At 48.6% G+C, this 20,702-nt stretch overlaps 1 protein-coding gene across 2 annotated transcripts in view; it reads left to right on the top strand.

Annotated features, from left to right (window-relative positions):
• The window catches only part of MTHFD1 (methylenetetrahydrofolate dehydrogenase, cyclohydrolase and formyltetrahydrofolate synthetase 1), a 517,055-nt gene that overhangs the window by 312,014 nt on the left and 184,339 nt on the right, over nucleotides 1-20,702 (top strand). For both annotated transcript variants that reach the window (XM_069638218.1, XM_069638219.1), the window contains exon 16: nucleotides 18,981-19,083. In XM_069638218.1, the coding sequence (XP_069494319.1) occupies nucleotides 18,981-19,083 (103 nt within the window). The remainder of the gene's footprint in view (nucleotides 1-18,980; nucleotides 19,084-20,702) is intronic.

Here is a 20,702-nt window from a genome sequence, read left to right as displayed (position 1 = left end):
AACAAAAGTGTCTTTGGGGTTTATGCAGACTGGTAATCCTTTGCTATTTTGGTTGAGCCTCCAGGCTGACCTAGATGTTGTGTATCCAAAGGAACCCTGTCAGCCGAGCGCAGAAGGGAGGCCTCTATTCACGGAAGGGTCGAAAAGTGAAGCGTTGCCCCGGCCGGGATTGCAGTCCCACCACTGGCTCTCCCAGAGAGAGCGCTCGGGTCCGACAAAGCTACTTGGTGCAAAAGTCTATCCGTGCCTACCACGTGGGCAAATGCCCAGCTGGTCTCCCAAATCGCAGGTTAAAGCCTGAATTGCTTCATGTCATTGGCACCTTTTTATGCTTTCGCTGCTCCTGTTTTGCGCTTGAGCACAGACTGTGTGTGCCACTCTCCGAATCTACAATCAGCTGTCCCCTTCGTTTGACATCAGCCCAACATTTAATTACCTATTTCCAGGAATCTGGCCAGCAAGCGGGGTGGGACCTTTCGGGTGCAGCTGCAATGTCTGGGAAATGTACAGTGAAGTCAGCAACTCACTGTAATATGGCATAGTCCCAACCTGAGGGTATACAGAACCTTGCCAGGTGAAGCTTGGCAGGAAACTGGAGGGTGCCAGCAATTCTCCTGTGTCGCAATTAAAACATGTCGGGAATTAATCCATTCTGCACAGCAGTTTGTGACCCTGATGTGGGGCTGCAGAGGCGTCGCTACACCTTCGTGTGCAGCAGATTTAAAGCACAGGCGATGCATAATAAAAAATAAAAAAATCAGGAGGGATTTCCGGAGGCTTGTGCGAAAGCCCCCAAGTTGCCACCCTCATGTAGCTAAAGCTTTGCATTGCTGCTGGTATCTTGTAGCTCGCCTTTTGGTAGCATGTCCGAATAGTCCAGGCACACCTCTTAGCTGGGAATTGGGGTGACAGAAATGCAGTATAACCACGTACTGTGCATATGAAGGGCTGTCGACAGTTGATTAGAAAGTGCTTTTATACCGTTGCCAATCAATGTTTGCAGCTAAGCAGGTTCCTTTCAAAGCAGTCTCCAGTGAGGGGGAAAGGCTCGTGTTACAGGCTGGCATCTTCTGGCAACCTAGCTCTTTTACTCCCACCGTAGGTCGGTGTCAGCTTTTGAAGCTTGGCAGTGTTTCTTCGTGCTCAAGAAGCCCAATGCGTTTCCATAGGGAAACCTTCTGCCATGTTCCGACCGCAAACAGTTTCCAGACCCCAATGCTTTTCAGTTGCCCAGTGCTTACGGACAAGGTGTGTCCTGGAGGGAACTCGAGTGACGCATTCAAAGTATATTCTACTTTGAGGATGTGTAGAAACGAAATTATAAACCGCTCAGTTAAATGAGATCTTTTAGAAATGAAATCTCAGGCAGGCTCAAGGCCAGCGCTGCGCAGTGGAAAATGAATCAATTTTTATAGATTTATAGATTGCTTCATGGATCTTCTAGCACCCCAAAGGTAAAGACACCCATGCAATGTTGGTAGTGTGGCTGAGCAGCCAGGCCTATCTTAAGAAGGGTAACGTGAGCTGTAGAGCTGAACCATTGAAATCAGCAAGTATAAGTAGCCAAGTAACACTTACACACTTGAAGTTATATATAACTATTTATTTATAATATGCACACGGTTTAAATGAGCATTCTTTAAAAAGTGTTATCTACTAGTAAGTTTGGATTCCATGTAAAAAAATAAATAAAAAAAAAATAAAAAAGTTGGTAAATGTTAGGCAAAGTTCGTATGCAGTACCCGCTGGGGGCACTACAAACAACTCTTACTACAGGTATAGGAAACCCAACCTTTGGTATAAGCTTGTACTACACAGTTTAGGTAGCGTGTTGAGCAGCCAGGCTTATCTCAAGAGGGGAAATGTGAGCTATAGTGGAGTTGCACAAAGATTCAGTTACAAGTATTCAAATAAACTCTTGCGCTCAAGGTTTCCTGCATAAACAATTATTAATTTATCAGTCAGTTATAAAGCCTTCTTGAGAAGGGAGCAATAGACTAGTAAGACACAAATAAACTTCAATACTATATACTTACTTTCTAAATCAGTAAAGACCCTTTTGGGATGGCCCACAGACACAACCTAAACCCTCAGGTGACTTCAATAGCTAGGGTGCTGGGTGCATTCATATCTTACTGTTTGCATTTAGAATACTGTTATAAGTTGGCAAAAGGAAAGGGTTATTAGAACAACAAGAGACCACAAATATTCTTAAGCAGACAAATACTTTTGGATCCCCACAGCAGAGTCATTCAGTATAACAAGCTAGGCCAAAGTCAATGGACAAACGTCTTATATAGGATGAACCACTTCTTGTAGGTAAGTAGAAAAGTCTTTGCACAATGTTTTAGAAGTCTTTGAAGGAAAGAAGAATCAAATGTAGGGCCCCAAGTCGTTACCAAGAGGTAAGTTCTCTCAGACTTTGTACAGTACCTTTGAATTGAAGAAAGTGCAGCAGATGACTTCTGTTCCTGTGCAGCTCTGCAGATCTCACTGTTCCTCAGCCTCAGCCGTGCGGACAAGAGGGAGGACGTCGGCACTGCAATGGGACTCTTAACCGGCAATCTTCAAATCAGTGGCTGTTCAGTTTCAGATCCTCGAGTCTACCGCAAATAGCAACACTGCGGTTCCTGGCTGTCGAGATGGACTTTCCTTGCCACGGGGGTCTCGCACACTCTTGAGGGAGCTCTGGCTGAGTGAGTCCTGCTTCCTGGGAGTCCGGAGCATCTTGCTGAAGCTCTAGGCCAGCTTAAAACCAACGCACACAATCTGGTGTTCCTCTCCCTGGCTATACGGTTTCCAGCAGCAACTCTGTGGAAATTCAACCAGCTCCAAGAAGGATGTCCAGGTGGCTTACTTTGGAGTTGATTTGGTCCCACCAACTCAAGGGGAGAAGTCGTTCTTGCAGGGGCTTCTGTCAATACGAATTTGGAGTTTCAGCACAGCAGCAGGGCTTCACCGGGCAAACCAACGGTCCAGGAGTTGCAGCAGGCGTCTTCTTCAGGTTCTTCTTTGGTTTCTTCGTTCAGTAGTCGACTCTGCCTTCCAAGCCCAAAGCTTTGCCTTTTATTCAGTTCTCACATTCATTCCAGCCCAGCTGTCAGTCACCCAGCAGGGTGACTCTCCTTGCCGGACAGTCAGCTGGCTAATCACTACAGAGTGCTTTTGGGTCTCCTAGGAGACTAAGCACAGTGAGTTTTGGGCACATCTCTCATTTCCTGCCTATCGCAGACACCCTGAAGCCAGAGGCGGGCTTCACTCGTGAATCCCGCCAAAGGCAAAGCGAACAATGGGGCCAAACCTGGTTTGGCGCGCAGAGTAAATCTCAAGAAGGACCTTTCCACAAACAAATGGTGGAAAAAAGACGACCAGGGCCATTTTAACAAAAATGGCACACTTGGGTGCTTTACTGCAGCTGCAAAACGCAGCCCGCGTTATCTGCACGCCATAGTAGCTCAAACAAAACCACTGCCACCAGCCATTCAGTGAGAAAAGGATAACATAAAAATGTTACATGAGAAGCTAGACAAAGGGGATACTAGGTAACCCCTCCAGCACCCTATTGTAAGATAGTGTGTGCTGGGTCTAGAAAGTTACAAATGTAAGTAAAGTCAATTTCACTTCACTGCTCTGGGAAACAGTAGCATTACCCAAGAGAAGGTATTTAAACCATGCCTAAATCTGAAAGACTTCCTTGTGCCACTGCACTGAAGGTGCTGTGTGTCACAATGTAAAAGATGCCTATGGAGATTGTTAGGGTCCAAAACCAAAAGAAACACAAAGTTCAGAATTCACATTAAAATACATGAGTGGGAAAAAGGGTCTTGCTCTCGCCAGGTTAAAACAAAAAAAGTCCTCAAACAGCAAAGTTGCTGGGGGTCTCTAAGGTGGAGGGAATTGGCACATTTCTGCGAATTCTCCCCAACAGTAAATACTTTTCTTATGCTAAGTTAAGGTCAGTATTGCACATATTTTTGAGTTGTTTAAGGAAGGGTTGGAATAAGATTTAGAACATACTTTCAGTTTGTAAAACAATTCCAATCTACCAAAAGGAGGCAAGTAGACATTTATCCCAGCAATTAACCAGGTTACTCACTGTAGTGACCACCTTACTCCTAGTCCATAGTCCCCTTTCCTCCATACTTATGGGGACATCCCTCCGCCCTGCGGGACGGGGTCGGAGCGCTTTGCAAAAGCATCCAAAAATGTCCGTTTTTTTTTTAGTCCTTCCTCTCTTTCTACGAGGGGACCGGCACGCGGCCGTAACCCCGCCCATCTCGGCTCTGCATCGCCCATCAGTCCTTTTCTATCGCCAGGTCGGAGACCTTTTAGCAATAACGGAGGAACCTTATTAAAGGGGTCGGCGGGTGGGCGTATGGAGAAAAAGGGGACTATGGACTAGGAGTAAGGTGGTCACTACGGTGAGTAACCTGGTTATACTCCCATCCCCTTTCCTCCATACTTATGGGAGATTTCCAAGCACTCCTTACAGGAACTATGGGTGGATGGAAAAAACACCTTACTGAAACAGGTTCTTCAGCACAGCCTGACCAAACTGGGCATCAGCTCTTGAACTCCGGTCTAGACAATGTTTACAAAAAGCTGATGGGGAGGCCCAAGTAGCTGCCTTTGCGATGCTCTCCCAGGGGACATATTTCTGAAAAGCAATTGCGGCTGCCTTGCCCCGCACCAGGTGTGTATGAATACCTTTAGGAGGCTTCAGCCCTTGGACGGTGTAAGACTCCATAATGCAGGCCGCGATCCATCGGGATATGGTTGCCTTAGAGGGCTGCTTACCTTGCAGATTACCAAAGGTGACGAACAGTTGAGAAGAACTCCTAAGTTCGGAAGTTCTGTCAAGATAGAACTTAAGAGCCCTTCTAACATCCAGACAGTGTAGAACCCTTTCCGCCTCTGAAGCAGGGTTCGGGAAAAAGACTGGCAAGAAAAAAAAGCCAAGAAGGGATGTTCCACCGACAAAGCTTGGAGTTCACTCACGCGCCTTGCCGAAGTGACGGCCACCAAAAAGGACACCTTCCAAGAGAGGTGCTTGAGGTCCACCGTGGCCATTGGTTCGAAAGGCGTATGGCACAAAGCCGTCGGGGCCACATTTAGATCCCACGCCGGGTGCAGACTGCGAATCGGAGGATAAAGGCGCCTAAGCCCGCAAAATGTCTCTTAACCACTGCATTAGACAGAGAGTAAGAACATTGGTCCGTAGATAGGTAGGCGGAAACCGCCGAAAGATAAGTTCTACGTGACAGAACGTGAACTCCCGACTCTGCTAGATGGGATGCAAAGGACAGTACTGTGTCAATCGTAGTCCGCCTTGGGTCCATCTGCTTGCCTAAACACCAATGACAGAATCTAAGCCATTTGCTTTTGTACTGGGACCTAGTCGAAGGTTTCCTGGCTGCCTGGATAGTGCGCATGTTATCCGCGGACAGACCAAGGTGTTCTAAAGACCTGAACTCGGGCACCACGGCTCCAAGCTGAGTGATTGTGGGGAAGGGTGCCACAGCTGTTCCCCCTGGTGAAGATCATTGGGGTGTCACTGGTAACCTGATCGGAGGATACACTGACAGGTGTTGAAGTTCTGAGAACCAAAACCTGGCCGGCCTCCACAGGGCAATGAGCAGAAGCGAACAGTTCAGAGTTCTTCAATTTGCAAATCGTTCAATGAACTAGAGGCAGAGGCGGGAAAGCATAAGCCCTCATGTTGTCCCATGGAATTTTGAGAACATCCCGCAGAGAGGCGGCGCTCAGACCGTTTCTGGAGGCATACAGAGGAAGCTCCTTGTTTGCCGCCGTAGCAAAGAGGTCCACTTCCGGAGTGCCCCAGCGCAGGAAAACCCATGAGAGGACCTCCGCCTTCAGTTCCCACTCGTAGCTGGCTATCGTCCGCCGACTGAGGGCATCTGCCGTGACATTCAGCTGCCCCGCCCGGAATGTGTACTGCAAGTAGCCAAACGCCATGCTGAACTGCCCACTCCCAAATCTGGATGGACAGTTCCACGAGCGGGGGAGACTTGGTGCCCCCCTTGCTTGTTGATGTAGAACATCGACACGGCATTGTCCGTGCGAATTCGGACCACCTTGTTGGCTATGAACGGTCTGGACGCCTTGAGCACTAGGAAGATCGCCAGGAGCGCCAGATGATTTATGTGGAGGAGCTTGTCCTGAGGTGACCACAGGTCTGAGACCTGAAGAAGCTCCAATGTCGCACCCCACTCTAGAAGGGAGGAGTCCGTCGTGACTGTTGCTGTCGGAGCTGGGTCCTGAAACCCCGCCCCCACCGACAGGTTGCTGAGATGACCACCAGTCCAGGTCTGCTCTCATGGAATCCGGAATCGTTAACTTGGAATCCGGATCCACAGCCTGAAGCCAAGAACTCCGAAGAGCCATCTGAGTCCGCCTCATCTTGAGGCGAGGAAGAGCCAAAACGCCCGAGGCCATAAGGCTCAGAAGCCTCTGGAGCCAACAGGCCAACATGCTCTCCGACTCCGCAAACAACTGACACTTGGCCAACAGATCCTCCATTTTGTCCCCGGTCAGGTACACTCTGCAGTCGATCGTGTTCCAGCGAAAACCCAGGAAGATGAAGTCCTGAGAGACGGTCATGGAAGATTTCTGCCAGTTCACTGACAGCCCGAGGAGGAACAGGAGCTGGAGGAGGGACTGAAGATTGCAGGCAGCTTTCAGCGGGCAAGGGCTGCGCAAGAGCCAGTCGTCCAAATACGGATATACATGGATACCCTGCAGACGAAGATAGGCCGCGATCACCAACATCATCTTCATAAAGACACACAGTGCCGAATTTAGGCCAAAAGGAAGCACTCGAAACTAGAAATGCTGCTCTCCCACAGAGAAACAGAGATATCTCCTGTGTGGACCCCAGATCAGGATATGCATGTAGGCATCCTGAAGATCCACCACACTAAGCCAGTCGCCCATCTGCAGGGCCGACCGTATATGGCCGTGCTTGATCATCTTGAATTTCTCTTGGGGAAGGAAATGATTGAACTGGGAAATGTCTAGGATGGTGCGCAGGCCAGCCTGGTTGGGTTTGGGCACTGTAAACAGCCGGGAGTAGAAGCCCTCCCCTCGCTCCCCAAGAAGAACTGGTTCCACAGCTCTGAGGTCCTGCATTTTCTGCACCTCGGCTTTTAGGGAGGGCGATTCCCGACTGCTGGAAAGGAGGGTTGAAAGGTGGGGTAGGGATAAGCGGAAGCCCGCCCGAGCTACTGACAAGACCCACCTGTCCTCTGTGATGGTCTGCCACGCCTCTCAATGAGGCGCAATGCGTCCTCCCATCGGGGTCTCGTGCGAGTGAGGAAAACCCTAATTTGGCAGGCTTTTCAGTGGTGTTTCCACCTGAACCTGAGGAGGAGGCTGAGGAGTGGGGGAAAAACAGTCTGTTGCTGCCTCCGGCAGTTATTGCCTGAGGGAGTATCCACTCTGCGGGATTTCCGGTCTAGGAAGCCCCTGAAAACAGGAGGGCCGGCTCTGCGACAGCGGTCTCTGGGTCCTGAAAGGGGTTTTAACCTGGACTGACAAGGACTTAGCTGTCTGGGTGCTGTCCTTCGTTTTAGTGAGCTCCACATCCGTTGTGGAATGAAAAAGCTCCTTAACCTCAAACGGCAGGTCCAACACCTTGTCCTGTACCTCCTTTGAGAACTTGGCGGCATGCAACCACGCCTGTCGAGAGGTGTCAACATCCAGCATAAGGCCCCGAGCCGACGTGTCGAAGTGATGAGCCGCGGCTTCGAGCAGATCCTGGGCCAAGATTCTGGAGTCAGATAAACCCGCCTTAAAGTCTTCCAGCTTCTCGACCGGAATGAACTCCTTGAACTCTGACAGACCTTTCCACATCTTCATGTTCACCCCCGCTAACACCAGTTCCGCGTTGGCATGCTGGAGCTGCAAGGCCGAATTAGCGAAAATCTTCCTCCCAAGGGAGTCCAGGAGTTTGTCCTCTTTCCCCAGAACCTGAGTCGCGGTCGTAGAAGAGGAAGCTGCAGGTCGGGACTGCAAAGTGGCCGCGGCCACCACTGTGGAGTAGGGGGTGGGGGCGGACAAGATGACAGGGCCGCCTCTTCCGAAGCATGCAGCTGTTGCACTCACCTGGACCCCACAGGGGTGTCGATCGGACCCGGACAGCTGCGGTCTCCGTCAACGTGATGTGTAGTGCAGAGATGACTGTCTGGACTGGCCCGCCTAGACTTGTCTGCTGGACCCGAAGAAGTATTTTCCTGCAAATGGAGACCGGGATTAGCCACCTGTGGGTTTTAGTGATGGCCTCCCAACTGTTCTTGCTCTCCCCCACTTATCACCTCCGATATCCCCTTATGTTTGTAAAAGATGAGCTCTCCATCCTGCGTGTCTTGCAGGGGCGCGTAGATACCAGTTACTTTAGTGGTTTGAAGGCGTTGGGAGAGTTCTGGTAAGCATTGACTCTGAAGTCCCACGTGGGATTGGTAAGTATCAAGTTCAAAGAGTTCAATGTGCCCGATGTTCACTCTTGTCCCCTTCCTTCCTTAAGTTGCAACTGAGTTCGTGAGAAGGTCTCGTAGCTGCTGCTGGCGTTCAGGTAAGAGTCTGTGTTACCCAACGCTGTCCGGTAACTATTGCATGCGTTAACTTGTTGTTTTTATCCCTCTTTACAGATGCGGTATATGAAGATATGGAGCATAATACCGCCGGTGGTAAATCAGGTAAGTCTATGGTGGTAAGAGGTATTTGTTGATTCCCTTGGCTCACCTTGTTATTCTTGTGCCCCCCTAGGTGCCGGAGTACGACGAAGAAATGGAGACCGTGCCGGATCGAAAGATGCTGTGAGCACTGGTGAGTATGGCGCTGTGCTGGAGCTGGCGAAGCGACGCGTGCAGGACTTATGTACTTTCCAGGTCGGGAGATGAAATGGATCCGGAATCAGGTGAAGAATTTGAAATAAGTTTGTTTTCTAACCTTGTCCTTTTCTTCCTCTTTATTCTAGGAGCTCTGGATTCGAGGCGGGCGTGGCAGAAGACTGGATGCTGGCTGCAGGCACGCGGGCGTGGCAGAAGACTGGATGCAGGCACGGTGAGAGTCACACTGCTGGATGCAGAATAACACGAAGCATGTGCTGCTGTTCGGGCGTGGTTTAAATAGCCTCCAAAGTAGTCCCAGGAAAAGTTCCCCAGGACCACACCCGAGTAAAAAATAGTCCCTGTAGTAAAATAGTCCCATCCAGGCCTCACGTTGGCTTGGATTTATTTGCAGCATGGTCTGCATGAGGTAAGTAATGTCTATGAGCCTGGCGCCTATGGCGCCAGGACTGATTTTTATTATGAGCCTGGTGCCTACGGCGCCAAGAATGAACCCAGACGGCCCCTAGCTGGGACTGCTGGGGTTTTTGTAAATGTCTGGATGCCTGCTCCCGGGGCTGATGGGCTTGATCCAGATGCCCGAGGGTAGGCATCATGACAGCAGCCTGTAACGCGTGTCAATTTTCTTATTGACAAAGTCCAGAGTGTGGCTTTTCCCAGACCCTGCGGACCTCAGCCAAAACGTCCTTCTGCAAGAACAGGCCGGTACGCTCCAAGGAGACAAGGTGAACGCCCCCGAAAGCACCCCCTCCTGCGGAGCGGGTGCCTCGGGCACTAGAACATCCAACAGGCACATCATGTCCAGCACCCGGTCGTGGAAAGCTCTAATAGAGCGGGGCTGGTCTTCGCTGTCCTGCTTGCCCTGCGCATCATCCGACAGGTCAGGATCCTGCTGAACCGTGTCAGGCACCTTCTTGTCCACGGGGGACAATGAGGGCATGGGCGGAAGGGTCGGTGGAGACACTGTAGCTAAGGCGGTGCCTGCGGAACCACTGGTGGAACAGATGGAGCCGGAGGCGCAGGTGGGCATATCTCCCTAAAAAGATCCTTGAAATACTCTCTCATGGGGTCGGTACGCATGAGCGTCTGAAATTTGCCAAAAAAAGGCATCCTCCGGAGACGGTTTCGGAACTGCCAGAGAAGGCCTCTCATGAGGAGGATAATTCCAGGGACGCAGAGGGGAGGGTTGCCACGCAGGCCCATCCCCCGAAGTGTCCACAAAAATCAAAGGTGCCGAACCCACAGGCAACGAGACATAGTGCGGAAGGGGCATCCGGGCGTTCCAATCGTAAACTGGACGAAACGGATGCGCACAAGGAATTTTATGTTCACCCGCCGGACCACCTGAGGCCGATGGCGTAGTTGTAGGGTGAGCGCCCAAAATGGCCGCCATGGTCGTGGCGGGAACGGCCGCCATTTTGCCATCACCTGAGGGGAACTGCGGCACGTTTGGAAGTGAGGCAGGGGTCCGTGTCGGTGGATCAGGGGCCTTAATTTTAGCCTTTACGCAAGGAACCTCGGCCGAGCCAGTACTGTGGCCTGGAATGTTTCTGCGACATACCCGTGGCCTAACTAGCCTCCACAGGAAGGACCTCGGCACTGCCGGTAAAGTAGGAACTTTCACTCCTTGCCCCCTCAACAGTTCTGGCGTCGCCACAAGAGCGGGAACGGTGAGGAACAACTTTCACCGATAAGGCCTTGGCAGGCCTCTCACAAATGTTGGTCGCTTTAGCCTCTGCACGAGGGACCTCGGACCCAGGTCCGGTAGCAGCCTTACTAGCGCGGGCCTTGAACATCCGTTCGGTAACACCAAGCCCAGCCGAGGCCTCGGGGCGCACCCCGGTACTTTTGAGGGAAGCCGATAGCGAGGCCTGAGAGCGAACTCTGGTACCCCACGACTCAGTAGAACAGGGTCTACAGGCAGCCCCCACAGGAGGGGCCTCGGAGCGTGCTCTGGTATCCACAGGCACCTTAGAGACCCTCGGAGAAAACTCTGGTACAATTATTAGGCCCGGAAGGCACCTTGGGGCAATCCCTGGTGACGGAGCGATCAACGCTCCTGGCTTGGGAAGAGCCCGGAAAGGTGTCTCACGGCTGGGGTGCTCTGAAAAGTAAAGAACTTACTGGGCGTTTCTTCTTTTCGTCGATAAACGCCTGAAAATGAGAAGGAGGAGTACGTCGCAACACCTCTTCCCACCGCTCCAATCGATTTTGAAGTGCCCGGACTTAAAGGGAATCGCAATAAAAACAAGAGTCCCAACGGTGATCCGGATCCAAACACTCTAGCCAAGGAGGATGGGGATCTGCCCTCGCGAAGCGTCGGTGACACGATGAACAATCTGGAAAGTCTAGTTTGAACGGCATAGACTGACTAGTAAACGATCGCTAGCGAGAGGCCGAGAGGAGGGAAAAAAAGGGAAGATCTTCCGAGGATGCAAGCGCGTCCAGTCCTGAACAAGCGGAGAAAAGGACTGATGGACGATGTGTGGGGCAAAGCTGAGATGGGCGGGGTTACAGCCGCGTGCTGGGCCCTGCCTAGAAAGAGGAAGGACTAACAATTTTTTTGACATTTTTGGATGCTTTTGCAAAGCGCCCCGGTCCCGTCCCACAGGACGGAGGGATGTCCCCATAAGTATGGAGGAAAGGGGACGGGACATATGAGTAAATGGTGTCAACAATTATAACCTGTGAGGGAACAAGTAGTCCCAAAGCCAATACGTTCAGTGGAGTGAGTGCCTTTAGGGAGCCAGGACAGCCAAAGACAATAGTTCTGATGCACTTCTTAGATAAAGTCTTGACAAAGTTAGTAAGTTCAGAAGAAATTACAGTAACTCAAGTGATCTACTTGTGTAGAGAGCACAAGCTGTAAGGTCAGTGCAGGTGACTTGAGATCAACTCCAAAAAGCACTTTTCAAAACAGGAAGCACACCTTCTGGCTAAAAGGTGAATACCCGAAGCCCCACAGTACCTGTGATTCGAAGAAAAATGTTCCAGCTGGATTCCTCCTTGCTACAGCGTGGCAGACCCGTGTTCCTGCACCTTGGTCGTGGTGACGAAAGGGAAGATGTCTGGCGGGCTCATGCGGCGGTACTCTGGAGAGGGACTCCCCAGCAATAGATTTCCTTTGTTTCAGTTGCACCTTAGTGTCTTGGCGCCTTTTCCTCATCGTCAATGAAGAACAAAAATTCTAGTTGGAAGAAACTTGCTCCCTCAGTCCTGGACTCTGGTGAGGCCATTCTGGATCAAGATTTCCTGCTTCGATATGGTCCTCTGGATGCCCACAAAGATTCGGACGGATTTGGACTTTGCAAGACGATGCACTCGTCAATGGTCACAGGACCCCTGGCATTGGGCTTCTGCAGCTCTGGTGAGGCACAGCAAGTTGGGGGTTGTGCCAATTGGAAGCTTGTCCGGAGGCTAGTCGGTCCCACCAGCCTAAGCGAGGACTTCGTCCTGTACTGGTCTTCCCAGTCGATATGAAAACAGGGTCCACACAGCTGCAGGGCTCCACCGGGCACTTCGCTCGTGCTGCTGATGGTGAAAGATGGTGCTGCTGGCGTCACGTCGTCTTCGGCTGTTCCTCTCCAGTGGTCGACTCTGCCTCTAGTCCCAAAAACTTTGTATTTTATGCAATTTTTCATTCACAGCCCTTGCTGTCAATAACACAGCAGGGTGGCTATAGTTTCAGGACAGACAGCCGGCCAATCGCGACTGGTTTCACTCGGGCACATCTAGAGACAAAGGACGGGTAAGTTTCAGGACACTCCATCACTTCCTGCCTTCCCAGACACACTGGAGCCTGGGCAGGCTTCAGGGCTGAAGCCCGTCAAAGGCAAATCACAAAGGGATAAAAAGGCTTGCACTTCTTCCACAGTGCCCATACTAGGAACAGCCTCCTATGAGAGCAGTGATGCAGACCCACTGGCTGAACATTGCAGTTTAAACCTTTTTTCGCACCTCTTCGCTCTTTTCACCGTTTTTTTCTATTCTCCTCCACCCCACCCCCCTACTTTTGCTGTTCACTTACACTATCAGAATTGGCCCTGGACCTAGTATGATGGTAACAAATCTGTCTCCTCACCCCTCCCTAGCTTTTTATCCCCCTTCCCCCTCCAGCACTATCTGAAATGGCATCAGGCCTAGTACAATAAATCGCTTGTTTTGTTTCCTGCCTCCTCTTCTTCCCTCTCCCTCGCCTCGTGTAATTCTCTGGCACTACCAGAAATGTCATCAGGCCTAGTATGACACTATCTCAAATGTCTCTAGGCAGAGTATGATAGTTAATTTAACGTTCTTGTTGTTCATGGCCTGTAAGAATGTTTTCTATTTTCCCTTGTTCCCTCCCTTGTCTTGAAGCACTTTGAAACACATTGTGTATAGGTGCTATATAAATAAACTACCATATCAAGACTCAAACCTGTTTCAACAAAAGCCAAAAACGAACTAAAAAACAAAATGGTGAAAAAGACGGGCCTTTTTGGGGAAAATGATCACCCATGGGTGCTGTACTGCAACTGAGGATTCAGCCTGCAGTAAAAATGCACACTGGTAGTAAAAAGTAAACCACTGCCACCAGCCATTTAAAGTATGTTTTTGTAACAAAAAATGTCACATGAGAAGTGGGATAGGGAATTACTAAATTAATCCCCAGCACTCTACATAGGGTGGTGTGCTGGTCCCACAAAAAAGGTAGCTAAAACAGGGATCATTTTACTGTTCTTGGGGACGGTAGTTCACCCAACAAAATGTAATTAAAAATTAAGAGAAGTCCAAGGGACTTTTTAGTGGCACTGCACCTAAGGTACTGTGTGTCACTATACAAAAAGCATTTGCCTATGGAGTTTCAGATTCCATAAAAGAGTGAAACACAAAAATCCTAGTCAGGAAAAATACAAGAGTGAGAAAACGGTCCCACTCACTCACTCAGGAGGAAATAATCACAAGCCTCAAGTCCAGTAAAAGCTGGGTGGTCTCTAAGGTTGAAGGGAATTGGCACTGAAATGAGTTCTCCCCAACACCCGTGATGCCGCTGAGGCAAAGGAGGTGCATCTCTTAACTGTCCCTGATTTACCTTCAGGATTGTGTTAAGGTTTGGTTTGTGGAAGTGTGAGGGTGGAGTGGGCCATTTTACCCCTACTCATCCTTGTACTTCTGCAAAGCGCAATCCACTTTGTAACAGGGAGGGAGGGTCTAATGTTTGTTTTAATGCATTGTTCTTTTTTACTTTGCTTGCTACAGTCTCATTGCTTAGTTATTTGAACTGGTTTTACTTTAGTGTAAGGTGTGGATGTCACTTGGTGATCACCAACTGTGCACATAGTGTGTGTGTGTGTTGCTTTACTTTAGATGTACCTGCTTAGTGTGTTCAGGCCCAATACATCTGTATATTTCTATACTCCAGTGTGCAACTCTTATTTTACTGGCTCTGTGTGATAAACTTTGCTGGCTCCCTACTGTTCAGTGACCAGGATGCAACTCCAACACGGCGTTTTCAGTACTCTTAATGAAATATCATGATCCAGAACACCTTTGCACAACATCTTAGTCAATGCCATCATTCAGTGTATATGGTTTACGCAGTTGCATACAAGAGAGAATGATAACGGGCAGCATGATTCCCTGACGATTGACTTTTGTCTGAAATGCATTCGACTTAGAAAGACATTTACTGCCTGTGATTTCTTGATCATTTGATTTTTGCCAATCTGAAACCTTTCTTTTTATGACTTGTATAATACACACACAGCTGGACTGAAAATCATGAAATTGTTTTGAATTGATCAAAGTTACATAGAAAATGAGCATCTCAGGAGGGGTCCTTCAGAGTTCCTGACAAATATGTCAGGACCTATTTTTTAGTACAGTAGCTCTGAGTACAAAGAGGCTTTTTTTGGTAACAGGACTACAAACCGTGTTTCCTACTTAATTTCGAACACACCATTGTGTGCCCACTCAGACCCTCTAACTTTGCTTATACACCATCCCATAGCTCCTGTAGTCTGCCTCATTGCTCAGCTTGTGTTGCCTTAAGAGAGTTTGGCTAGACTAAGTGTCAAGTATTCTGTTTACCGACTAGGTTTGTCACTCTGAATCCTCCTGCAGGGCTGGTTCTGAGAATACATCTAAACACTGCACTTGCACTGTGTTTTAGCAGCCAAATTTACAGGCCTTATTTTACATCTAGAGCCTCCTGTGATGATTACACATTGTGTGCCCCCTTCCTTACCCCCCCACCCCTCAAGACCGAAGAGTGAACAGTGAGTTTTTTCAAATTTTCTTTTTTTAGTTCAGCAGTTGTTTCTCTGTTGCAGAAAGCCCATGGGCACTCCCCTCAGTGCCAGACAATATGTAATCAATTATTCACATTACCTTTCCTGTATTTCCTGTTTGCCTCCACCATCTACGTGGCATTGGATTGCCCCAGAAGACTCGATGTTTCCTGCTGCCTCGGGCAAGCCCTGTTGGGCTTAGCATTTAATAGATCTTATTGCCCTGGAGCATGGCAGCCAGTTTCGTGCAGATAACACTGAGGCCTGCAGTGCCTCCAAGGACTCGCCTCTGGGGTCCTCTGATTTTCCAGCACTCTTTTCCTCGCTTCCTCCACGGAGCCAGCAGGCAATGCCAGCCCGTTTAAAGGCTTTAGTCTAAGACCTGCATCTCCATTCCTGTCTGGTCCTGTCCCGGCACGGCCTCCGTCTTTTGGATCCCTCACCTGCTTGCCTGTCTCCTGGTCGAGCGGTACTAACTGTCCTTTTTCGCCCTTGCCACTCTACTCTGCCTCACAAGATCGGCTACTAAAGGTAAGGATTGCGTTATACACCATTCCTGTTGGTGTCTGAAGCAACTCTTTCAGTGTTGTGGCCTCCCTGAACTAGGTTGTTGCCCTTCTGCCCCACTTTATCTCTCCACGCCTTGTCTGAAACTGCTTGTTCATTGACTTTGCCTACAACAACTTGGCATCTGCCTCAGTTCCCAACCCGGAAGCCCTGCGCTTCATGCAGTTCTGGCGGGCATTTACACCATGTACCTACTTTACCTGTGCTGTCTGCTCATTACTGTTAGGGAGAATTCTCAGAAATGTGCTAATACCCTCCACTTTAGAGACCCCCAGCAACTTTGCTGGATTTTAAGGACTTCATTTTTTTAACCTGGAGAGAGTGTGACCCTTTTTCCCACTCTCTGATGTATTTTTATTTCCTGTGAATTTTATCTGTTTTTCTTTTGGTTGTGAAGTCTGACAAACTCCATAGGCATCATCTTTTACGTTGTCAAACATCACCTTCAGTGCAGTGACGCAGGGAAGTCTTCCAGATTTCCAAAAGGTTTAATACCTTCTCTGGGATAAACTGTTTCCCAGAGCAGTAAAGTGAAATTGACTTTACTTTCCATTGTAACTTTCTAGACACCGCACACACTATCTTACAATAGAGTCCTACTATCTCCCTTGTCTAGTTTCTCATGTAAGAGTGGTTTTGTTTCAACTACCATGGTATGCATTTACCGTGGGCTGCGTTCGAAGCTACAGTAAAGCGTACATGGAAGCCATCTTTGTCAAAATGTCGCCCAGTCTTCTTTTTTTGCCATTTTTGTGGAAAGGTCCTCCTTGAGATTTGCTTTGCACGCCAAACCAGGTTTGGTCTTTGCTCACTCAGCCTTTGGTGGGGTTCACGGGTGAAACCTGCCACTGGCTCCAGATTGTCCAGGGTAACCAGGAAGTGAGGGAGTTGCCTGTGCTGAATATCCTAGGAAACCCAAATGCACTCTGTGGTGATTGGCTGGCTGGCTGGCTGGCTGACTGGCAAGGACAGCCACCCTGCTATTTGATTGACAGCTAGGCTGGAATTAATGGGAGAGAACTGAATAAAAGGTGGGTCCTTTGGCTTGAAAGGCAGAGTCGACCACTGGACAAAGGAACCGAAGAAGAACTTGAAGAGGACGCCTGCTGCAACTCCTGGACTGTTTGTTTGCCCGGTGAACCCATGCTGCAATGCCGAAACGCCATGTACGCATCGACAGAGAAGCCCCTGCACGGACGACTTTTCCCCTTGAGTTGGTGGGACCAATCAACTCCAAAGTAAGCCACCTGGACATCCATCTCTGAGCTTGTTGAATTTCCACAGAGTTGCTGCTGGAAACCGTATAGCCAGGGAGAGGAACACCAGATTGTGTGTGTTGCTTTTAAGCTGGCCCAGAGCTTTTTGAAGATCCTCCGGACTCCCAAGAAGCAGAACTGACCAAGCCTGAGCCCCCTATGTTGCTATTTGTGGTAGACGCGAGGAGCTGAAAGACTAAACAGCCACTGAAAGTGAAGTTTGCTGGTTGCGATTTTTGACGTCCCAGTACATTGTAGGAGTCCCCAGACGTCCTCCCTCTTGTCCCCACAACAGAGGCCCAGTAACAGTGAGATCTGCAGAGCTGCACAGGAACGGAAGTCATCAGCTGCATCTTTTCTTCTTTTCTAAGGTACTGTAAAACAAGTCTAAGAGAATGTAACGCTTACTGTAGAGTTGCTCGAAACTTCTACAACTCACAAGTCTAATCAGCTTGTGGCCCTATATTTGATTCTTCTTTTCATCAAAGACTCCTATGAAGTTGTGCAAAGACTTCTATTTACTTACCATAAGTGCTTCATCCTATACAAGACTTTTGCCCATTGACTTTGGCTTAGCCTATTGAATTGTAGGACTCTTCTTGGAGAATCCAAAAGTATTTGCCTGCTTAAGGATATTTGTGGTTGTTTGTGTTCCAATACCCTTTTCCTTTTACCAACTTTGAAGTGTATTCTGAATGCCAACAGTAAGATATTAATGTCTCCAGCACCCTAGTTATTGAAGTCACGTGTGGGTGTAGGTTGTGTCTGTGGCCATCCCAAAAAGGTATTTTCTGATTCAGAAACGCAGAGTGTACAGTATTGAAGTGTATTTGTGTGTTACTATTCTATTGCTCCCGTCTGAAGAAGGCTTTATAACGGACTGATAAATAATTGTTTATGCAAGAAACCTTGAGTGTAAGAGTTTATTTGAATACATGTAATTGTGAATCTTTGTAACTCTACAGCCCACTTCCCCTCTTGAGATAAGCCTGGCTGCTCATTACGCTACCAAAACTGTGTAGTATAAGCTTATTCCAAAGGTTGGGTTGCCTATACCTGTAGTCATGTGTAGTGGTCACATAGGGTACTGCATACAAACTTTGCCTAACAGTTACCCACTTTATCCATTCCATACCCACCCGTGATCACCGACTATCCTCACGCACCAGTGCTGAGTTACCAATGTAGCCCCCATGCTGTATGAGTTAATGCTCTGCTGGTCTATGGACCCTCTTAATCATCGCTCTGCACTTATGTCACCTGCTTACCAGCCACCTGCATCACGAGGTGAGGTTCTTCAATCTGTGCACTCATGATGGCACCCCTGCTTACTTTCTGTACCTACTGCGTTCTGTACATTACTTGCCCGTGCCCCCAGACTGTCTCAATCAGCCCTGTGCTGAACTGCCTACTTGACCTGTCTATTGTTGCCCCCTTGACCATGAGGTGACGCTTTCCCAATCTGTGCACCCTCCCCAATCTATATGAACCTGCATATTTGATGTGGCCCTCTGCACCATGAGGTGAGGCAGTCCAATGTTTCACTTTACCTACTTGTATCTGTATACTTGATGTAACCCATTACAGCCTTTTGTTCTCTGTATGATTTGGATTACAAATCCCATGAGCCCGAACATGCATCCTCAATGTTGAGGGGTCATGGGAGGAGTCGTTGAATAAAATGGAGGGAAGGCGGTTGCAGACTCCTGCCTTCAATAAACTGATGCTGGTTTTGTCCTAGCAGTAATGTCTCTTGGCAAGTGCCCGTCCTGGTCTTTTCCACACTTAAATATATCGTCACGCAGAGACAACAGCAGCGCACACACAACAGCACCATCTACGCAGATTTAAAAGCAAGGCCTTCTTTTACTTCTTAGGTTAATCAGAGGCACTTCACGTAATGTTGTTCTTTGTCGCTTTTTTTTTTTCCAAGCTCATGAACCACAACCTCAAGCCCGTAAATTCAATAGCCATTGATTCAATATAGTTCTTGAAATGTTCCCATGTAATTCCATTTACAGAGACTGGGAATTGAAAAAGCAGACCCGGCAACTTTGACAGATGAAGAAGTAAGCAAGTTTGTGAGATTGGATATTGATCCAGACACCATAACCTGGCAAAGAGGTACAAAAATACTAAAACATGTGCTGGGGAAATGAATGGTTGGTACATCTGCAAATGTTTTTGTAAAATCAACTTGCATGCTGGGAAATCGAGGGTTATGGTTTCAGAGACTGGTAAATGGAGGCCCTCTGTTAGCAAGCTTGCTACATGCTATTAAGAAAATACTCAGCTTCTCTTTTTCTCACCAGGTAAGTCATAAATCACATAATTTCCTCAAGACTGAATTATAGAAAAGGCTGCTGTCTTGGACTCCCAAAACACACCATTACGCAGCTACAAAGAGAACAAAACTCTACCGCAAGATTATTAACGAAGACCTGGAACTATGGTCATATCAGCCCAGCTTTACGATCGCTGCTGTTAGGCAGAATTGCATGCAGTACCCTCTGGGACCACCATGCAATTAGGACTACAGGTCTAAGCAAGACCAGCCTTTGGTATAAGTCTGTACCACACAGTTTGTTGGTAGCGAGCTGAGCAGCCAGGCGTATCTCAAGAGTGAATGTGAGCAGTACAAGTAGTTACACAAAGGACTTTCTGTCACATTGGTTCAAGTAGACACTTCTACTCAAGGTTTCTTGGTAAAACACTGATTAATTTATTTACACTATCATTTATAAAACATTTCACTAGAAGAAAGCAACTTAAGATTATAGACGAATACACTTCAATACAAAACTTTAAGCTTTTGAGGCAGTTTGAGCTCCCTTGAAAGAGGAGCCAAATGGCAGTTCAGTTACTTGGCAGTGAGCCTCAGTCTTGGGGACAAGAGGGAGGAGATCGGGGGACTCCTGCACTGCACGGAATCGTTGAAGAAAACAAACAAAATGGAGTTACTTCAGTTTCTAGTAGCTGTAGCTTCAAGAACACAAACTGGTGTCCCTCTCCCTGGTTAAACCTAACCAGCCTTGAATGGTATCCAGGTGTCTTGTGAGTTGATTGGTCCCACCAACTCAAAGGAAGAAGCAGTCCTTGAAGGAGCTTCTCTGTCGAATGGAGTTTGGCAATTTCGGACCTGCAGTAGGGCTTCACCAGGCAAACCAACGGTCCAGTGGTTGCAGCAGCCGTCCTCTTCCAGCTCATCTTCGGGTCCTTCGTTCCAGTGGTCGACTCTTCCTTCCAGTCCTGGAGACTCGCCTTTTAAACTGTTTTCTCCCTTTCATTCCAGCCTCGCTGTTACTTACCCATGGTGGCTGTCCTTGCCGGACATTCAGCCAGCCAATCACGCCAGAGTGCATTTGGGTCTCCTAGGAGACTAAGCACAGGGAGTTTTGGGCACCTCCCTCGCTTCATGCCACCCCAGACACTCGGACGCCAAAGGCGGACTTCAGTCCTGAAGCCCGCCAAAGGCATACGAACAAAGGGACCAAACCTGGTTTGGCGTGCAGAGACCAACACTAGAAGGACCTTTCCAATAAGAAATGGTGAAAAAAAAAGACAGGGACCCGTTTAAACAAAGGGGCCTAAGGTGCCATCTTGAAAAACATGGCTCCCGTGATTTTTAGCTACCGGTGTTCGCGGTCTGAAAAAATCATGGAAGTTTGTTGTAAAACCACTGCTACATGAGTATTTAGACACAGGGGATACTATGTAACCCCTCCAGCTTTCCATTGGAAGGT

Source organism: Ambystoma mexicanum, chromosome 14 (genome assembly GCF_040938575.1).
Source record: "Ambystoma mexicanum isolate Mex_15411 chromosome 14, UKY_AmexF1_1, whole genome shotgun sequence".
NCBI lineage: Eukaryota > Metazoa > Chordata > Amphibia > Caudata > Ambystomatidae > Ambystoma > Ambystoma mexicanum.
The sequence above is the reverse complement of the archived record's forward strand: the minus strand, read 5'-3'. Positions and strand labels throughout refer to the sequence as shown.